The sequence below is a fragment of the Solea senegalensis genome, linkage group LG18 (genome assembly GCF_019176455.1).
Source record: "Solea senegalensis isolate Sse05_10M linkage group LG18, IFAPA_SoseM_1, whole genome shotgun sequence".
NCBI lineage: Eukaryota > Metazoa > Chordata > Actinopteri > Pleuronectiformes > Soleidae > Solea > Solea senegalensis.
The window spans coordinates 1,623,673-1,636,988 of record NC_058041.1 but is presented as its reverse complement, the minus strand read 5'-3'; the positions used below and the strand labels follow the sequence as shown (position 1 = coordinate 1,636,988).

The 13,316-nt window shown below is 35.9% G+C and overlaps 1 protein-coding gene and 1 non-coding gene across 3 annotated transcripts in view; one reads left to right on the top strand and one right to left on the bottom strand.

Moving 5' to 3' along the window:
* Positions 1-883: 883 nt before the first annotated feature.
* Positions 884-955, bottom strand: trnat-cgu. Its single transcript has one exon. It is a non-coding gene; the product is annotated as a tRNA-Thr (tRNA).
* A 1,167-nt stretch (positions 956-2,122) lies between these two features.
* Positions 2,123-13,316, top strand: part of LOC122759042 (transformation/transcription domain-associated protein) — a 101,815-nt gene continuing 90,621 nt past the window's right edge. For both annotated transcript variants that reach the window (XM_044013518.1, XM_044013517.1), the window contains exons 1-13: positions 2,123-2,164; positions 3,527-3,715; positions 4,645-4,694; positions 4,927-5,037; positions 5,626-5,730; positions 6,087-6,170; positions 6,707-6,763; positions 6,855-6,980; positions 8,025-8,102; positions 8,913-9,001; positions 10,194-10,290; positions 10,747-10,885; positions 12,675-12,753. In XM_044013518.1, coding sequence (XP_043869453.1) covers positions 3,616-3,715; positions 4,645-4,694; positions 4,927-5,037; positions 5,626-5,730; positions 6,087-6,170; positions 6,707-6,763; positions 6,855-6,980; positions 8,025-8,102; positions 8,913-9,001; positions 10,194-10,290; positions 10,747-10,885; positions 12,675-12,753 — 1,115 coding nt within the window. In that variant the 5' untranslated portion in view covers positions 2,123-2,164; positions 3,527-3,615. The remainder of the gene's footprint in view (positions 2,165-3,526; positions 3,716-4,644; positions 4,695-4,926; positions 5,038-5,625; positions 5,731-6,086; positions 6,171-6,706; positions 6,764-6,854; positions 6,981-8,024; positions 8,103-8,912; positions 9,002-10,193; positions 10,291-10,746; positions 10,886-12,674; positions 12,754-13,316) is intronic.

Sequence of the window (13,316 nt, the reverse complement as noted above, 5' to 3'; positions counted from 1 at the left end):
ATCATTCACCCACAATTTAATCATTTTTTCCAAAGCCGTTAAAACAATAATTGTGTAAGATTCAAACCAAATGTTTTGATCCACACCAAGATTTATATCTGCAGAGTAGTTTGTGTTATTGTGACGAGTTTTTAGTCTCTACTGAGTATTTATATTTATCTGCTCATGAATCTGGTTCTCAAACTTCTGAAAGCTGAAACATCAGATAACTTGTTTTAATTATTAAAACTACCCCCACAGGAAGCACATAGACCACAGTTTGAGAACCATGGGTCTAGGCAGTATAGGTACATACACTAAATTCCGCTTCACCCTGTATCCTTGCAAAAATATCTGGCCATTCTGATGAATTATTCCAAAATAAAAGCCCTCTGAAATGGCAGAAATTACCTATTTTTCCACCTGAATTCAGACTGAAGAGGAAACGACCTGTTTCCACAAGCTAATCCCATTTCACACTAATGGGAAGAAAAAAACAGAGCTGAGGTCATTTATTTTTTTATTTTTAAGTATCTTAATTCGATCTTAATACAGAAAAACTGAGCTACTTAATCCATTTATATGTTTATTGATTAATTCAATTATTTATTTAGGCAAACGCTGGTTGTATCTATAGGTTTGACACATAACTCGCTCATGTTATTTTTTATTCATGGTACAGACTCTGGTCTGTAAATAAACAATAAAGTATAACAATAATAGTAAGAGAATTGTTATCAATGTGACACAGACTTTTATGTAAAGTGGTAACATTTGTAAATCATTTACATTTTATTTACTGATGTTTTTGTAATGTGTAACATGAAGTCAATTGTCATTTTATCTACCAAACTTCTTCATGTGTTTGACTTGTGCTTAAAATGGCAACCCATGATTCCTCTATAGGCATGGATGGGGATCGAACCCATGTTCTTTGGTTTACGAGACCAACGCCTTACCACTTGGCCACCACGCCTCCTCTCAGTCACTTATGGTAACATGGTAACAACAAAACCGTTCTGTTCCTGTGGACATTGTCCTTGAGAACAGTTTAATTATTTTAGTCCAGCAGTGTATAACATAGCTGTGATTCACGTGAAGTGCAGAATTTTTTTTTCTGTTAAATAAATTTACAAAGATGAAAACTAAGCACATTTTTGCGACAATTTCAGTTAGTTTTATTTCGTTTTGTCAACGCACAATTCAGCTATTATTTCGTTTTGTTTTTTTAAGCTCTCGTTAACTGTAATAACACTGCTTTGACTGAATACACAAGGTAAGATAAAAACAAAACAAAGACACTAAAAAAAAGAAAAGCAGAGAAGAAAATATGTACAGTCATTTTTTTGTTTTTTAAATGTACGTAAATGTACGTGTCCCATATTTCATCAATGGGATCTGTGAGTAAATGTTTTTCTATGTCATTCACAAAAGCTTGATATATTCATATCTTTTGTTTTGTTTTTCCACTCACACTGTTCTCTTCACTGTGATGCCATCTTGTGGTAAAAATGAAGTACAAACAAAAGTACAAAGTGAATGAATAAATAACTGCATATTGTTGGATACGTTGATTTTTTGGCCTCTCAAAAGTCTTCTCACTCCAGTTTTTAGTTTGTTTTATCATAAATATCAGGTATTTTGGGTTGCCAGCTGGAATATTATTGATCAACACAGAGATTATTATCATTAATCTATGATTATTTATTATATACATAAAACGTTTGATAGTTTTCACACATGGTTTTACTTTATACGTGGAATTTGAGCACATTATTCTCAAGCGTGTGTAATAAAGGGTCAATTCTGTGTGAGTATACCTTTAAATTACAGAACTACCGCCAACGCACATGCGCAGTTCCCCGCAAATTTGCTGTGCGAGAAGACCATCAAAAACGATGGTCTTAAATCGAATCCTTTTCAACATGTGTCCTTCCGCTGGTACTAGAATAAACGCCGCGTCTAAATTGACATATTTTTCCGACACTTAACTTCGACGAAATCGTTGCCTTGAATGTATTCGCTGAAATAAGATATATTGTAATGACACTTATGCGCTAAAAATTAAAAATTAAGTAACACGTGGCGGAGGGATACCACACATCTTTGTCGGCTCGCAGGTTTCGGGTGCTCGCAGCGCGAGGACGGCGGATGCAGAGCGGCAGCTTCCTGTCGGTGCAGCTCGGTAAGTGCATGTCGAATTTTAATTTTTAAACTTAGGCTGAACATGTGTGGGTTTTTTTTCTTGGTCTTGTTTTCCACGCGTGGTTTTGGTTGATATTTTATGTTTAAAACAATGCTCTTCATATTTGTAGATTGTTCTTTTGTTAATTAAAGCAGGTTAGCGCCATGGGATGCACGAGCGCTCTCTTTCTTTGGGGAAGCTAGCGTATTAGCTCATGGCTGCTACAGTGTTTGTCGCTAATGTGCAGAATCGACATTAAATATGACTTTTCTTGGCATATTGAGCACACGGGCAATGCTGTTAGAACCCCAAATTAGTGACGGGTACAAGTTTAGACGCAGGAAAATTTACTTTTAATTCATAAATAGTGGCCGAAGTATGCTAGCTGATGCTAAAGAGGCGTGTTGTTTGTTGACCCGATACAGATTGTCTAACAAACACAAATAATGATATTTCTTTTCTCTATATTATGAGAACATATATATTTTCTTAATTTAGACTTAAGATGTGTGGACATCACATTGGCTTACAAGCTGAGGTGCAAGGTTTTGTCGAATTCTTATTTTTCCCTCTTTATTCCGCTCTCATGAACCTGTCACTGTGTTTATTTTAATTCATTTAACCTTTGCTTTATTTGGAATGGCTGTAAATCTTTACTTGTGACGTCACAGTATTGTAAGGGAACAAGTGATGCACAAAAAAAGTAAATGAACAAGAATTTTAATTTCCCTGAGGGAACCGTCTGTCAGAACAGACACAAATATAGCATTTATATACTTTATAAATCACTTAAATGTTTGGAATCCATGGCTTGTAAACAATTATTGCCATTGTCTGAATGTTTTTTGGGGTTTGCCAGTTGTTTCAAATTTAAGTCTCACTTTGATTTTTGATCAGCAAATTAATGTTAATCTCATTCAAAATGACTAAACTATTGTCCAAAGCAACTCAACTTAATTTAATATAAATATATTCATAGATTAAATGTATATTTGTCTCTCTGTCAAAATTGTTGAAAGTAAAAGTTAGCAAAGAGGATTTCAGAAAAAGGTTTGCTTGGTGGCTTGTATTTAAAATCTTAAAAGTAGTGCTCCAACTAACTAATTACTTTCATAATTGATTAATCTGTCGAGTATTGGTCGATCAGTGTACCAAACCTGGAAATTATGATATTATCAAATGTCTTGTTTGAAGCTTAATCAAATACCGACTATCCCTTTTGAGAATTGGTTTTTCAAATTTGAAGTGCAATGTTAATAAAACGCATTATACCAAGTCCAAACAATTTTCCAGTGACTGCTTTCAAAGACATTATTCCCACAGGCTTGTAAATCTCTGCTTGATTCCCTCTCATTTCTGCAGCATACATGAGATCAGGGTGAGATACGTGCAGACTGCTGTCTGCCTCTTTTTTTCCCCTGCAGCAGCTCACTCTGCACCCGGCTGCCACCATGGCCTTCGTGCCAGCGCCCAGTCCCACCGTGGTCGACCAGACCACGCTAATGAAGAAGTACCTGCAGTTTGTGGCAGCGCTCACAGACACCAACACACGTAAGTTCAACCTCAGTGTTTTTTTTACACTGTGATTTACACAGGTGTTCTATCAGAAAAGGTCACTTAATTATAATTATGGAATTAAGTGCTTCATTTTTTTGTTATTTTAATCTCAAATCAGTAAATTGATGGATATGGAGTTAACTTAAATTTTATCTACCAGTAATCTGGTGTTAGTGCTACAACTAATGGTCATTTTCACACTTACTTTACTTGTTCAGTCCATAAATGTTAGAAAATGTTGATTATTGTTCAGTTTTACTGATTCTTTGGTTATATGGAGAAATTTAATCAGAAGATATGCATACTTAAGAGACTAAAAAGTTAAATATAACAATATATTTTTTTAGTTATTAAAAAAACAATCAACATTGACCAAGTAATTTGTTTATTGATGCAGCCATATCTGTCACCACCAAATCTCATCGAAGCATGTGATAGTTTTATATTTTATTATGTATACAAGAGCAGATGATCAAGCATGATATTATTAGTTTAGATTCAACTTCTCAGTTAATTATGCTCAGTTCATTATGCTTTTACACAGTGCCACAAATATAGTTTGGTTTTGAAAGTTTAAAATTATATAAATTTTACCCAAATTCTTTCATTTAATTTAACTAATTTCTACTTAATGTTAGAAAAATGAATAAGGATGCAGGTTAGGCGCGCGCGCTTGGCATGGGCAACGTGATGAGAGCGATACACTTTAGTCCAGTCAAAGGTACATGTGTTTGTGTGTGTGAGTGAGTGTGAGTGTGTGAGTGAGTGAATGAGTTTGTACCTTTTGATCAAAGCTGGACACTGAAAGTTAAACTGATAAGATCTGAGTCCCCGCCGAGCACGCGCAGACACTGTTGGGAAGAAGTTAAACTGTGTCATTAGTAAGTTTGATTAATGTCCGCACTGTGCCCTTCAACATCTAGCTGACGAAACCAAGCTGAAGATGATGCAGGAGGTCAGCGAGAACTTTGAGGTAAGAGTGATGAATGTTCTCCGTGTTTTGCGGAGAGGCTTTAATTTCTTTGTCTCCCTGTTGATTGACTTGGGATGGACTTTTAAGAGGATTTATGAGTCATTGTTAAGTTTAAACCGCTATGATTATTTTGTGAAAAAACTGGTTCAAACTATAAAAATCAGTGTTTCTGATTGAAATTAGCAACTTTATCCTGTCTGATTTGCTGTGTTTTGGGGATTTAATTTTCCAGAATGTGACCTCTTCACCTCAGTACTCCACCTTCTTGGAGCACATCATCCCTCGCTTCCTCACGTTTCTTCAGGATGGAGAGGTGCAGTTCCTTCAGGAAAAACCGACACAGGTGAGTAGCTAAAGACAAGAGGTCACCTCTCACTTAATATTTATCTGTTGATCAATGGCAGAGAGTGCAGACCTCTACCAGGGCTTAAACATGAACATTCTGCATCAGCATAGAACTTAACCTGCTTACAGCTTTTACTATTTTACATAGGGGAGGGCAGGGTGAAACCTAATCTTTTGGTAGATCCTACATAAAAATACCAAATTTCATTCAAATCCAGTTTATATTATGTTATAAGAGATAGGGATTTTAAAATTTGTAGCCAGGACGTTGCTAAAAGAAGGACAAACTTCCGCATAGGTTAAAACAAAACCTCCTTGGCGGAGGTAATAAAGAAATATTTGCCAATTGTAGTCTAAAAAGAAGGTTTTTACATGATTCATGTTACAGAAAAAGCTAGTTTGTGTTCAAAAAGAATCCACATTTCATTTAAAGTAAGCATTTTAAGTGAATCTCTAACTGACTTTCATCAAAGTACACTATCCCAAAGTGACTTAACATCACTAGATCAGGTAAAACATGTAAAATGTTTTTTGGGAACATGCAAGGCTGGAATATTCATGTTTCAATTTGTATCACTCTGTTCAGCAACTGAGGAAGCTTGTGCTGGAAATCATCCACCGCATCCCGACAAATGAGCATCTGCGTCCACACACCAAGAACATCCTGTCTGTGATGTTTCGCTTCTTGGAGGTATTTGGAGTCATTTTCGCTCTCACAAAATGGCATCAGTTACTTTTAAACACGACTGAGTGTTTTTTTGCTCTTCACAGTTGGTCTTCCTCTCACAGTAAAATGCACAGGAAGTACTGGAAAGCTAATATTAATCACCTGACTAATGCTGCACAATGTTGCCTCTGGTGGCAACAGATTTATTCTTTTAGCAGACGTTGTGACACAAACATATTGAATTGGAAATGGTAAATTGCTAATGGTATGTTGAATTTAGGACTCGCTCTGTGTTTAGGGAAAATAGAATGTGTTATATCTGCTGGTATTTCAAAGCTTCAGAAGTGTTTTATTCCCTTGTTTTTTCTTTCTTTCCCCAGATTGAAAGTGAGGAAAATGTGCTGATTTGCCTTCGTATCATCATCGAGCTGCACAAACAGTTCCGTCCTCCCATTTCTCAGGAGGTGAGTGCTTGATCTGTGAAGAATTTTTAATTTGGCCACTGGGAGCTTTAAAAAAGAGGTTTTGATCAATCATTGAGTCAGATTTATTCTGATGACTGCAAACCTAGAAAGTTTTCTCACTATTATTTATTTCTTAAATGTGAATATTTTCTGATTTGTTTGCTCCAAACAACAAAGACATCAGAAATACTGAAAGTAGTTCTTCGTTCTTCATTTCCTGCCATTAATGTACCAAACAATCAATTGATTTATCGAAAAATAATCCATTGTTTCAGCCCTACTGTATCTGATGACAACACATTGTAATTTAACAATGATGATTGTTCAGTTAATAATACAATAAGCTATTCTTATTCTTATTTTATTGTTTTTTTTCTTCTATTCCAATTATTTTTAATGTGTGTTTTATTATTTATTTAAGGTATTATAAACTGCAGTCTAAATAACCATTGATTGATTTTGCCAGGGCAAAATAAGGCAAGTTAGTTATTCCTCATGTTTGGATTAATTTATTTTTCATAATCCTGTCTTTGCAGATTCATCACTTTCTTGACTTTGTGAAGCAGATTTATAAAGACCTTCCAAAAGTTGTGGTGAGTACATTTTCTATAAGGGCATCCCCCATGAATGTCAACAGTTAGAGTATTGTTTCTTCCTTCCTTCCTTCCTTCCTTCTCCCTCCAGGCCCGGTACTTTGAGAACCCACAGGTGATCGCAGAGAACACGGTTCCCTCCCCGGAGATGGTGGGAATGATCACGTCTGTGTTGGTTAAAACGGCACCTGAGAGGGAAGACAGCGAAACGCGGACGGTAAGTTAACCAGCAAGTGTGTATGAGTCCATTGCTTCAGTGTATGTAGATCCACCTTATTCTTCGAGGGCATTACTGGAGAAAATATTTTTTAAGTTCCAGAGCAAAAGTGGAAATGAGCAGCAGTAAACTAATTCTTTCCCTTGGCAAAAACATGGTGGCGGCTGCAGCAGTAACGTGGCTTCAGGATTGATCTGTTCCTGCCGTCTGAAAATCACCCGATGTTGAAACTAAAACTCAGACTTTTATATAAATAAAATTGTCCCCTTAAACAAAACGTCACTGACCTTATTACTGTGTAGATACTGATACACCAGAGATTGTTCATAGATTTAGCATCTTTAGTGAAGGAGTTCATTGAATTCTTTACATTTATTATTATCTGGGAAATACTGACACGGTTGCATCGGATTGTTCTAATATGTTGTGTCTGCAGTCTAGCAGTGTTAAAATAACAGTAAAAGAGTCAATATAGCTTTAAGTTTTATTTTAACACTAAAAGAGTTACATTTTAAGACAAATCCCAATTTTACCTTTTCTTACTCAGACCTGGTGTTAATTTGACATTTTTATTGTTACCTTTGACATGATCCTATGTGAAATTTCATAGTCATACTCATAATTCTTTGCAGTACTGTCTCCAACCACTGGATGGTAGTAGAGCACTGTGTTCCCACACCAAAAAAAAACAGATGCCACAAATGGATATCACCCTTAAATAAAAGAAGGTGTAAAAAGTAGATTAAACTCATTTTTAGCAGTGGCCTGTTTCTCATTAATAGACACATAGGCATTGACCACACAGAGATTTCTAAACACACTCAAAGTTAATGGTGTGACACTAAACCTGAGAGTTTAAGGTGAGTTAATGAAGTACAGATATTTTTATTTTTTTGGCACCTGTGTGAGGAGATTTAATGACTTAAAATGGGAGGACGTTCAGACGTAATAAAGGTGATGATCAATATTATTGGTGTCTCCTTGTGGCCTAAAATGTAGTTTTGTATCCGTTAGTAATATTTTCTCTTTTATTTCTCCCTGCAGCACACCATCATCCCACGAGGATCTTTGTCTCTGAAGGTTCTGGCGGAGCTGCCCATCATTGTGGTGCTGATGTATCAGGTGAATGAAAGCACTCGCTAACTCTCCTGATGTATTTTAATAATAATAACAAGTTCTCTGATTTTTCAGCTCCTAAAATCAGAATATCTTCTGTTTTCTTTGCTCCATATAGAGATGTAACAATGTGAAAATTTCATATCACGGTTATTGTGACCAAAATTATCACGGTTATCAATATTATCACGATATTGTTAGATGTGTTCAAAATGTTAAAAAAGTACTGAATACACACACTGAAATCTTTTAACAAAGTTTTATTTAAAAAAAATATATTTTATATTATATGATGATTATTATTATTAATTATCATCTGACTGACTGACAAAGAAATCATTAAAAATTAATAATTTTCAGAGTTATGTGAAGCAACAATCGACATTTTATGGACCAAACTACTCTAAGAAATATTATGTAAATAATTGTTAGTTGCAGCCATAAAATATGCTCATCTTCTCCCAGTTTTACCTTCGGGCAATTCGGTCCGACGGCGGAACAGGGTAATAAAGGAGATATCTGCCCTTGCCTTGAAACAAATCAAAGCCTGTAATTTGCAATGTAAATGCAAAAGGACCATAGCAATGACCATGAATCCAAGGTTTGCTCTAAAATACACTTCCTTTGATCAGATGTTATTTACTGCCAAGGTTTTGGCTGAACTCACTCCTCTGCAAATTTAACTGAACATCCTGCATATTTTATGTTTTTAAAAAATGGGCAAAAAAATAATTGAGCTGTGATAATGTGTGTGTGTGTTACGTTGAAGTTAGTTTCTCACTGACAGTAATGGTGTATTTCCTGTGACTCTCTCAGCTCTACAAGCTGAACATTCACAACGTGGTGTCAGAGTTTGTTCCTCTCATCATGAACACCATCATGCTCCAGGTGTCTCCACAGGCCAGGTAAGATGCACCTCTTCATGTATGTGTATGTGTGTGTGAGACGCAACATTATCATGGAAGTAAATCTGTCTCACCTCTTGATCTTTAAAAGCTGTTTTTTGTTTGGAGCACTATTTGAATTTTTTTTCCCCGCTGAATCCGACTCTTTTCAGTATCCAATCCAACTTTATTTCGTAAAGCACTTAATAACAACCACAGTGGACCATTGTGCTTTACAGAATAATAAATACAAAATACAATAAATAAAAGACATAAGTTAAAAGACATAAAATATGAGTAAAATGAACAGCCATGCACTAAAATACAATAAAAAATAAAATAAAACAACATTAACGTCCAATTCATAATTTTAATGCCCCCACCACAAATATTCATCTACAAATGGAAATGCTTTTATGTGCACTCATAGTTTCGAAAGTCCGGTATTAATCAGTTACTAAATTAATTAGTCAACTATTTTGATCATTTGATCTGTGTATTTTTCGATAATTAAAACCAGTGTTCTTAAATATGAATATTTTCTGGTTTATTTGCTGCATAATAAAAAAGGAATCATTAAAACTGAATAATCTTGGTTTGTGGACAAAAAAAGACATTTTGATTAATTTTGTAAAATTCCAAATGAGGTGAAACAGATTTATGTCTGTACTTAAGTCACAAGTTTGTTTCTTTTGAAATTCCAAATTTGGCGAGACAAAATTGACTTTCGTAGTTTAGTTTACAAGTTCATTGCTTTTAAAGTTGCAAGTTTGTTGCTTGTATAATTCTGAATTTGGGGGAGACACATTCACTTCCACAGTTTAATTACAAGTTTGTTGATGGTGTTGCTCGGGCACTTTTGTTTATTTGTTTGCTGTTTGCCGGAGTAAAAAAAAATCCATTTAAAGAAGCTAAAACGGTAAGAATTGACTTAGCGGGAGGTGAAACCTCAGGCTAAAAAGAGACATGTGTTAAGCATTCAGTACAAGAATGAAACAGAGCAGAGTTCATTTAAAAATAAAAAACACCTCAGCAGGGTTTGGCAGGTGAAGAGAGTATGATTCTGATGTGTGATGCTAATAAAGAAACAAACACCCATGTAGAATGTACTCACATATGTATAATTGCCACCTTGTGCAGGTGACGGCTTTGTTAATGGCTTTTGATTAGACTTAATGGCTTTTGTATGTAAATCGTGTTGTTTCCTTCACAGGCAACACAAGCTTTACAACAAGGAGCTGTACGCCGACTTCATTGCCGCTCAGATCAAGACTCTGTCATTTCTGGCCTACATCATCCGCATCTACCAGGTACAGCTGTTTTATGGTTTTCCTAAATGAGTCATCCCCTGCGTAATAGAGAATTAGCATTTTACAACAGTTACCTAAAAAAAGGCCACTATTTTATAACTCAAACAGTTAAAATTCACCAATTCACCAGAGCCAAGAATCAAATGACAATGAATTTTAATCACTCATAATTCTTATTTGACATAAAGACAAGTTTCTAAACCAGATTGACTGATTTGTTTGTGATATTATAAAGTATTATATCAAATAATACAGAGATTTTAATAAAATGAAATGGCCCAAATATGTATTTTCCTTTCTATGAAGACAGTCATTTTCAAATTACAAGTACAGCGATTAATCTGGTTTAGGTGATTAATCAGGTTTGGTCTGCACAGATATTATCTTGTTTCAGGATATATTTAATTGTGCTTTTAAACATATGTTGTGTGTTTGTGTGTGTGTCCACCTGATTAGGACCTGGTGGGGAAGTATTCTCAACAGATGGTGAAGGGCATGCTGCAGCTGCTGTCCAACTGCCCCTCTGAGACGGCTCACCTTCGCAAGGAGCTGCTCATTGCAGCCAAGCACATCCTCACAACTGACCTACGCAGCCGTATGTACACACACTAACTTGTTTTTCTGTCTTAGTAAGGACACCTCATAGACATAACCATCAACCAACTAAGTGCCTAACCTTAACCCTAACTTAAACCCAATGCTAACCCTAAAACCAGATCCTAAGTTGTGCGGACCAGACAAAATGTCCCTACATGGATAAAATGTCCCCACAAAGATAGGTTTTTACGTTATTGTTGGACTTTACAAAGATAATTATTGACTTCTGTTCCTTTGGACAGCTGAACCAAATTGTTATCCTAACCTTAACTATAACCAGTTAATGTCAAACCCTAATCTTAACCATAACCATAACCACAATTCAACTCTTAGTCCTAAACCATAACTAGTTCCTCAGAAATAAAGTTAAAAATTAAATGAGGTTATTCTGACCAGGTTTTGGTCACCAAGTTCAGTGTTTATGTCAGAAAACGTCCTAAAGAGATAACAAATTCAAGGACCCACACATACAAACATAACACATTCCCTAGCCCCTTACCCTAACCTCAACCATCACAACTAAGTGCCTGACCCTAATTCTAACCTTAAAACCAGGTCTTAACCCTGAAAAAGCCCTTTAAAGATGTTGGGCCCAGACAAAATGTCCTCGCAAAGATAGGTTTTTACTTATTTTGGACCTATAAATGTATAAATACAAGTACAGACACACTAAAGGTGATTCTTTTATTTCACATCTTGTTTTTCCTCATAAAACGCCTGATTTTAAACTCAGTTCTTTTTTTCTCTCTCTCCTCACTGAAAGCGCAAGAAAACTTAATGCCATTTGCAGTTAAATGTGTTTTTCCTGGTCAAAGCATTAACAGCCTGGACTTTTCTTTCTTTTTTTGTGCCAAGTCCCATTTCATTTCTCATTCACGTAAAATAACATTTTCATTAGCTGTCAAACTTTCTGTACAACCTAAAAAAAAGAGCGTCTGAATTTAATGGGATATAAAGTTCAACAAACCATCAGGGTAAATCTTGTCTAGGTTCTGGGATTTTTTCTGCATATAATGGGATTTTTCTGCATTATACTGTCACTGACAACTGCTTATGTCACTGGAAAGTGTTTCTGTGAAGTTTTTTTTGCTTTCTGTCACATTAGAGACGCAGAGAACGGAGGAAACTAAGAATCATTTTAGATGAAAGCATGTGGGGCATTTACAGTATATAGTGTATATATAAGTCTTTAAAACTTCTTTTTATGGGTATATGTCTGATTTTATTGCAATACCCGTCTCATTTACTGCTCTAGGACGCTTCGCGGTAGCTTGAAATTTAGCAACATTTTTAAATGTTGGTATAAAGCAGCATTCATACAGTTAATCAGTTAATATATTTTAAATAAAACATTTTTACATTTTATTTTTATGGGTCTATCTTCATTTTATGGCAATACCTGTCTCGTTTTCTGCTCATGGACACTTTGTAGTTGCAAGAAAAGAGGAAACTATTATATGATGATTTTTAGATGAGCATAAAGGTGGATTTATAAAGTTAATATGTTTAAATATTTGTATTTTATGGCCGTTTTGTTTTTATTGCACCTGCCTGGGCTCTTACACGTCGGGAGTATCAGGAAAGTGAAGAAGCCATTTAAAAATATTTTTGGGTGATAGTTTTTTATAGGTGTTTATATTTCAGGTTTATTGAAATACCTGTCTTCCTTTCTGTTCTCCCACATGTTGTAGTTGTGGAAAAACTAGGAAACATTTAAATATTTAATATGTTTTTGGCCCATTTGTCTGACTCGTGGCATGACCGTGTATCTCTTGTGTTCTCTTTAGAGTTCATCCCTTGTATGGACAAACTTTTTGATGAATCCATCCTGATCGGCTCTGGCTACACCGCCCGCGAGACTCTCAGGTAACTTTTCCACACACTCACTTATCTTGCTGTTTGCTCTCCAGTCAGGTGCATGGTAAAGTGTCCGAGCATATTAATCAGGTAGTCCTGGGTGCTGCCGAGATATCTCAGGCAAGTTTGACGGCACCTGAAACACCGCTGCACAGATTGCGCTGTCAAGTTGTCATGTACACGCGGCATCTCCAGAGGGCAGGCTGCCCACACTGGGAACACATGCGCAGTGTTCAACCTCCTTGAACTCTCTTCAGATGTCAAAACTAGTTCACCTCATCAACAAAATAGCTGTCATTTCTCATTATTTGCTGATAGGAAATCAGGCAGCTGTATGAGACCTGCCAGGACTAACTGTGTCACTCATCATCTCACCCCCCACTCCTCTTTCTGCTTCCTGTGCCAGTTTCAAGTTGCATCTGCAGCTACTTTCAAATATCTGCCAACCTTATGTGCTTTTGTGATTACCACTCATTTCTGCCTGTTAGAAAGTGCCAGTTCAGTGGAGCATATGCTTTTTCCAGTTTTTTTTTTTCTTCCATTAAGCCATAAAGTTGAATTATAATTTTGTT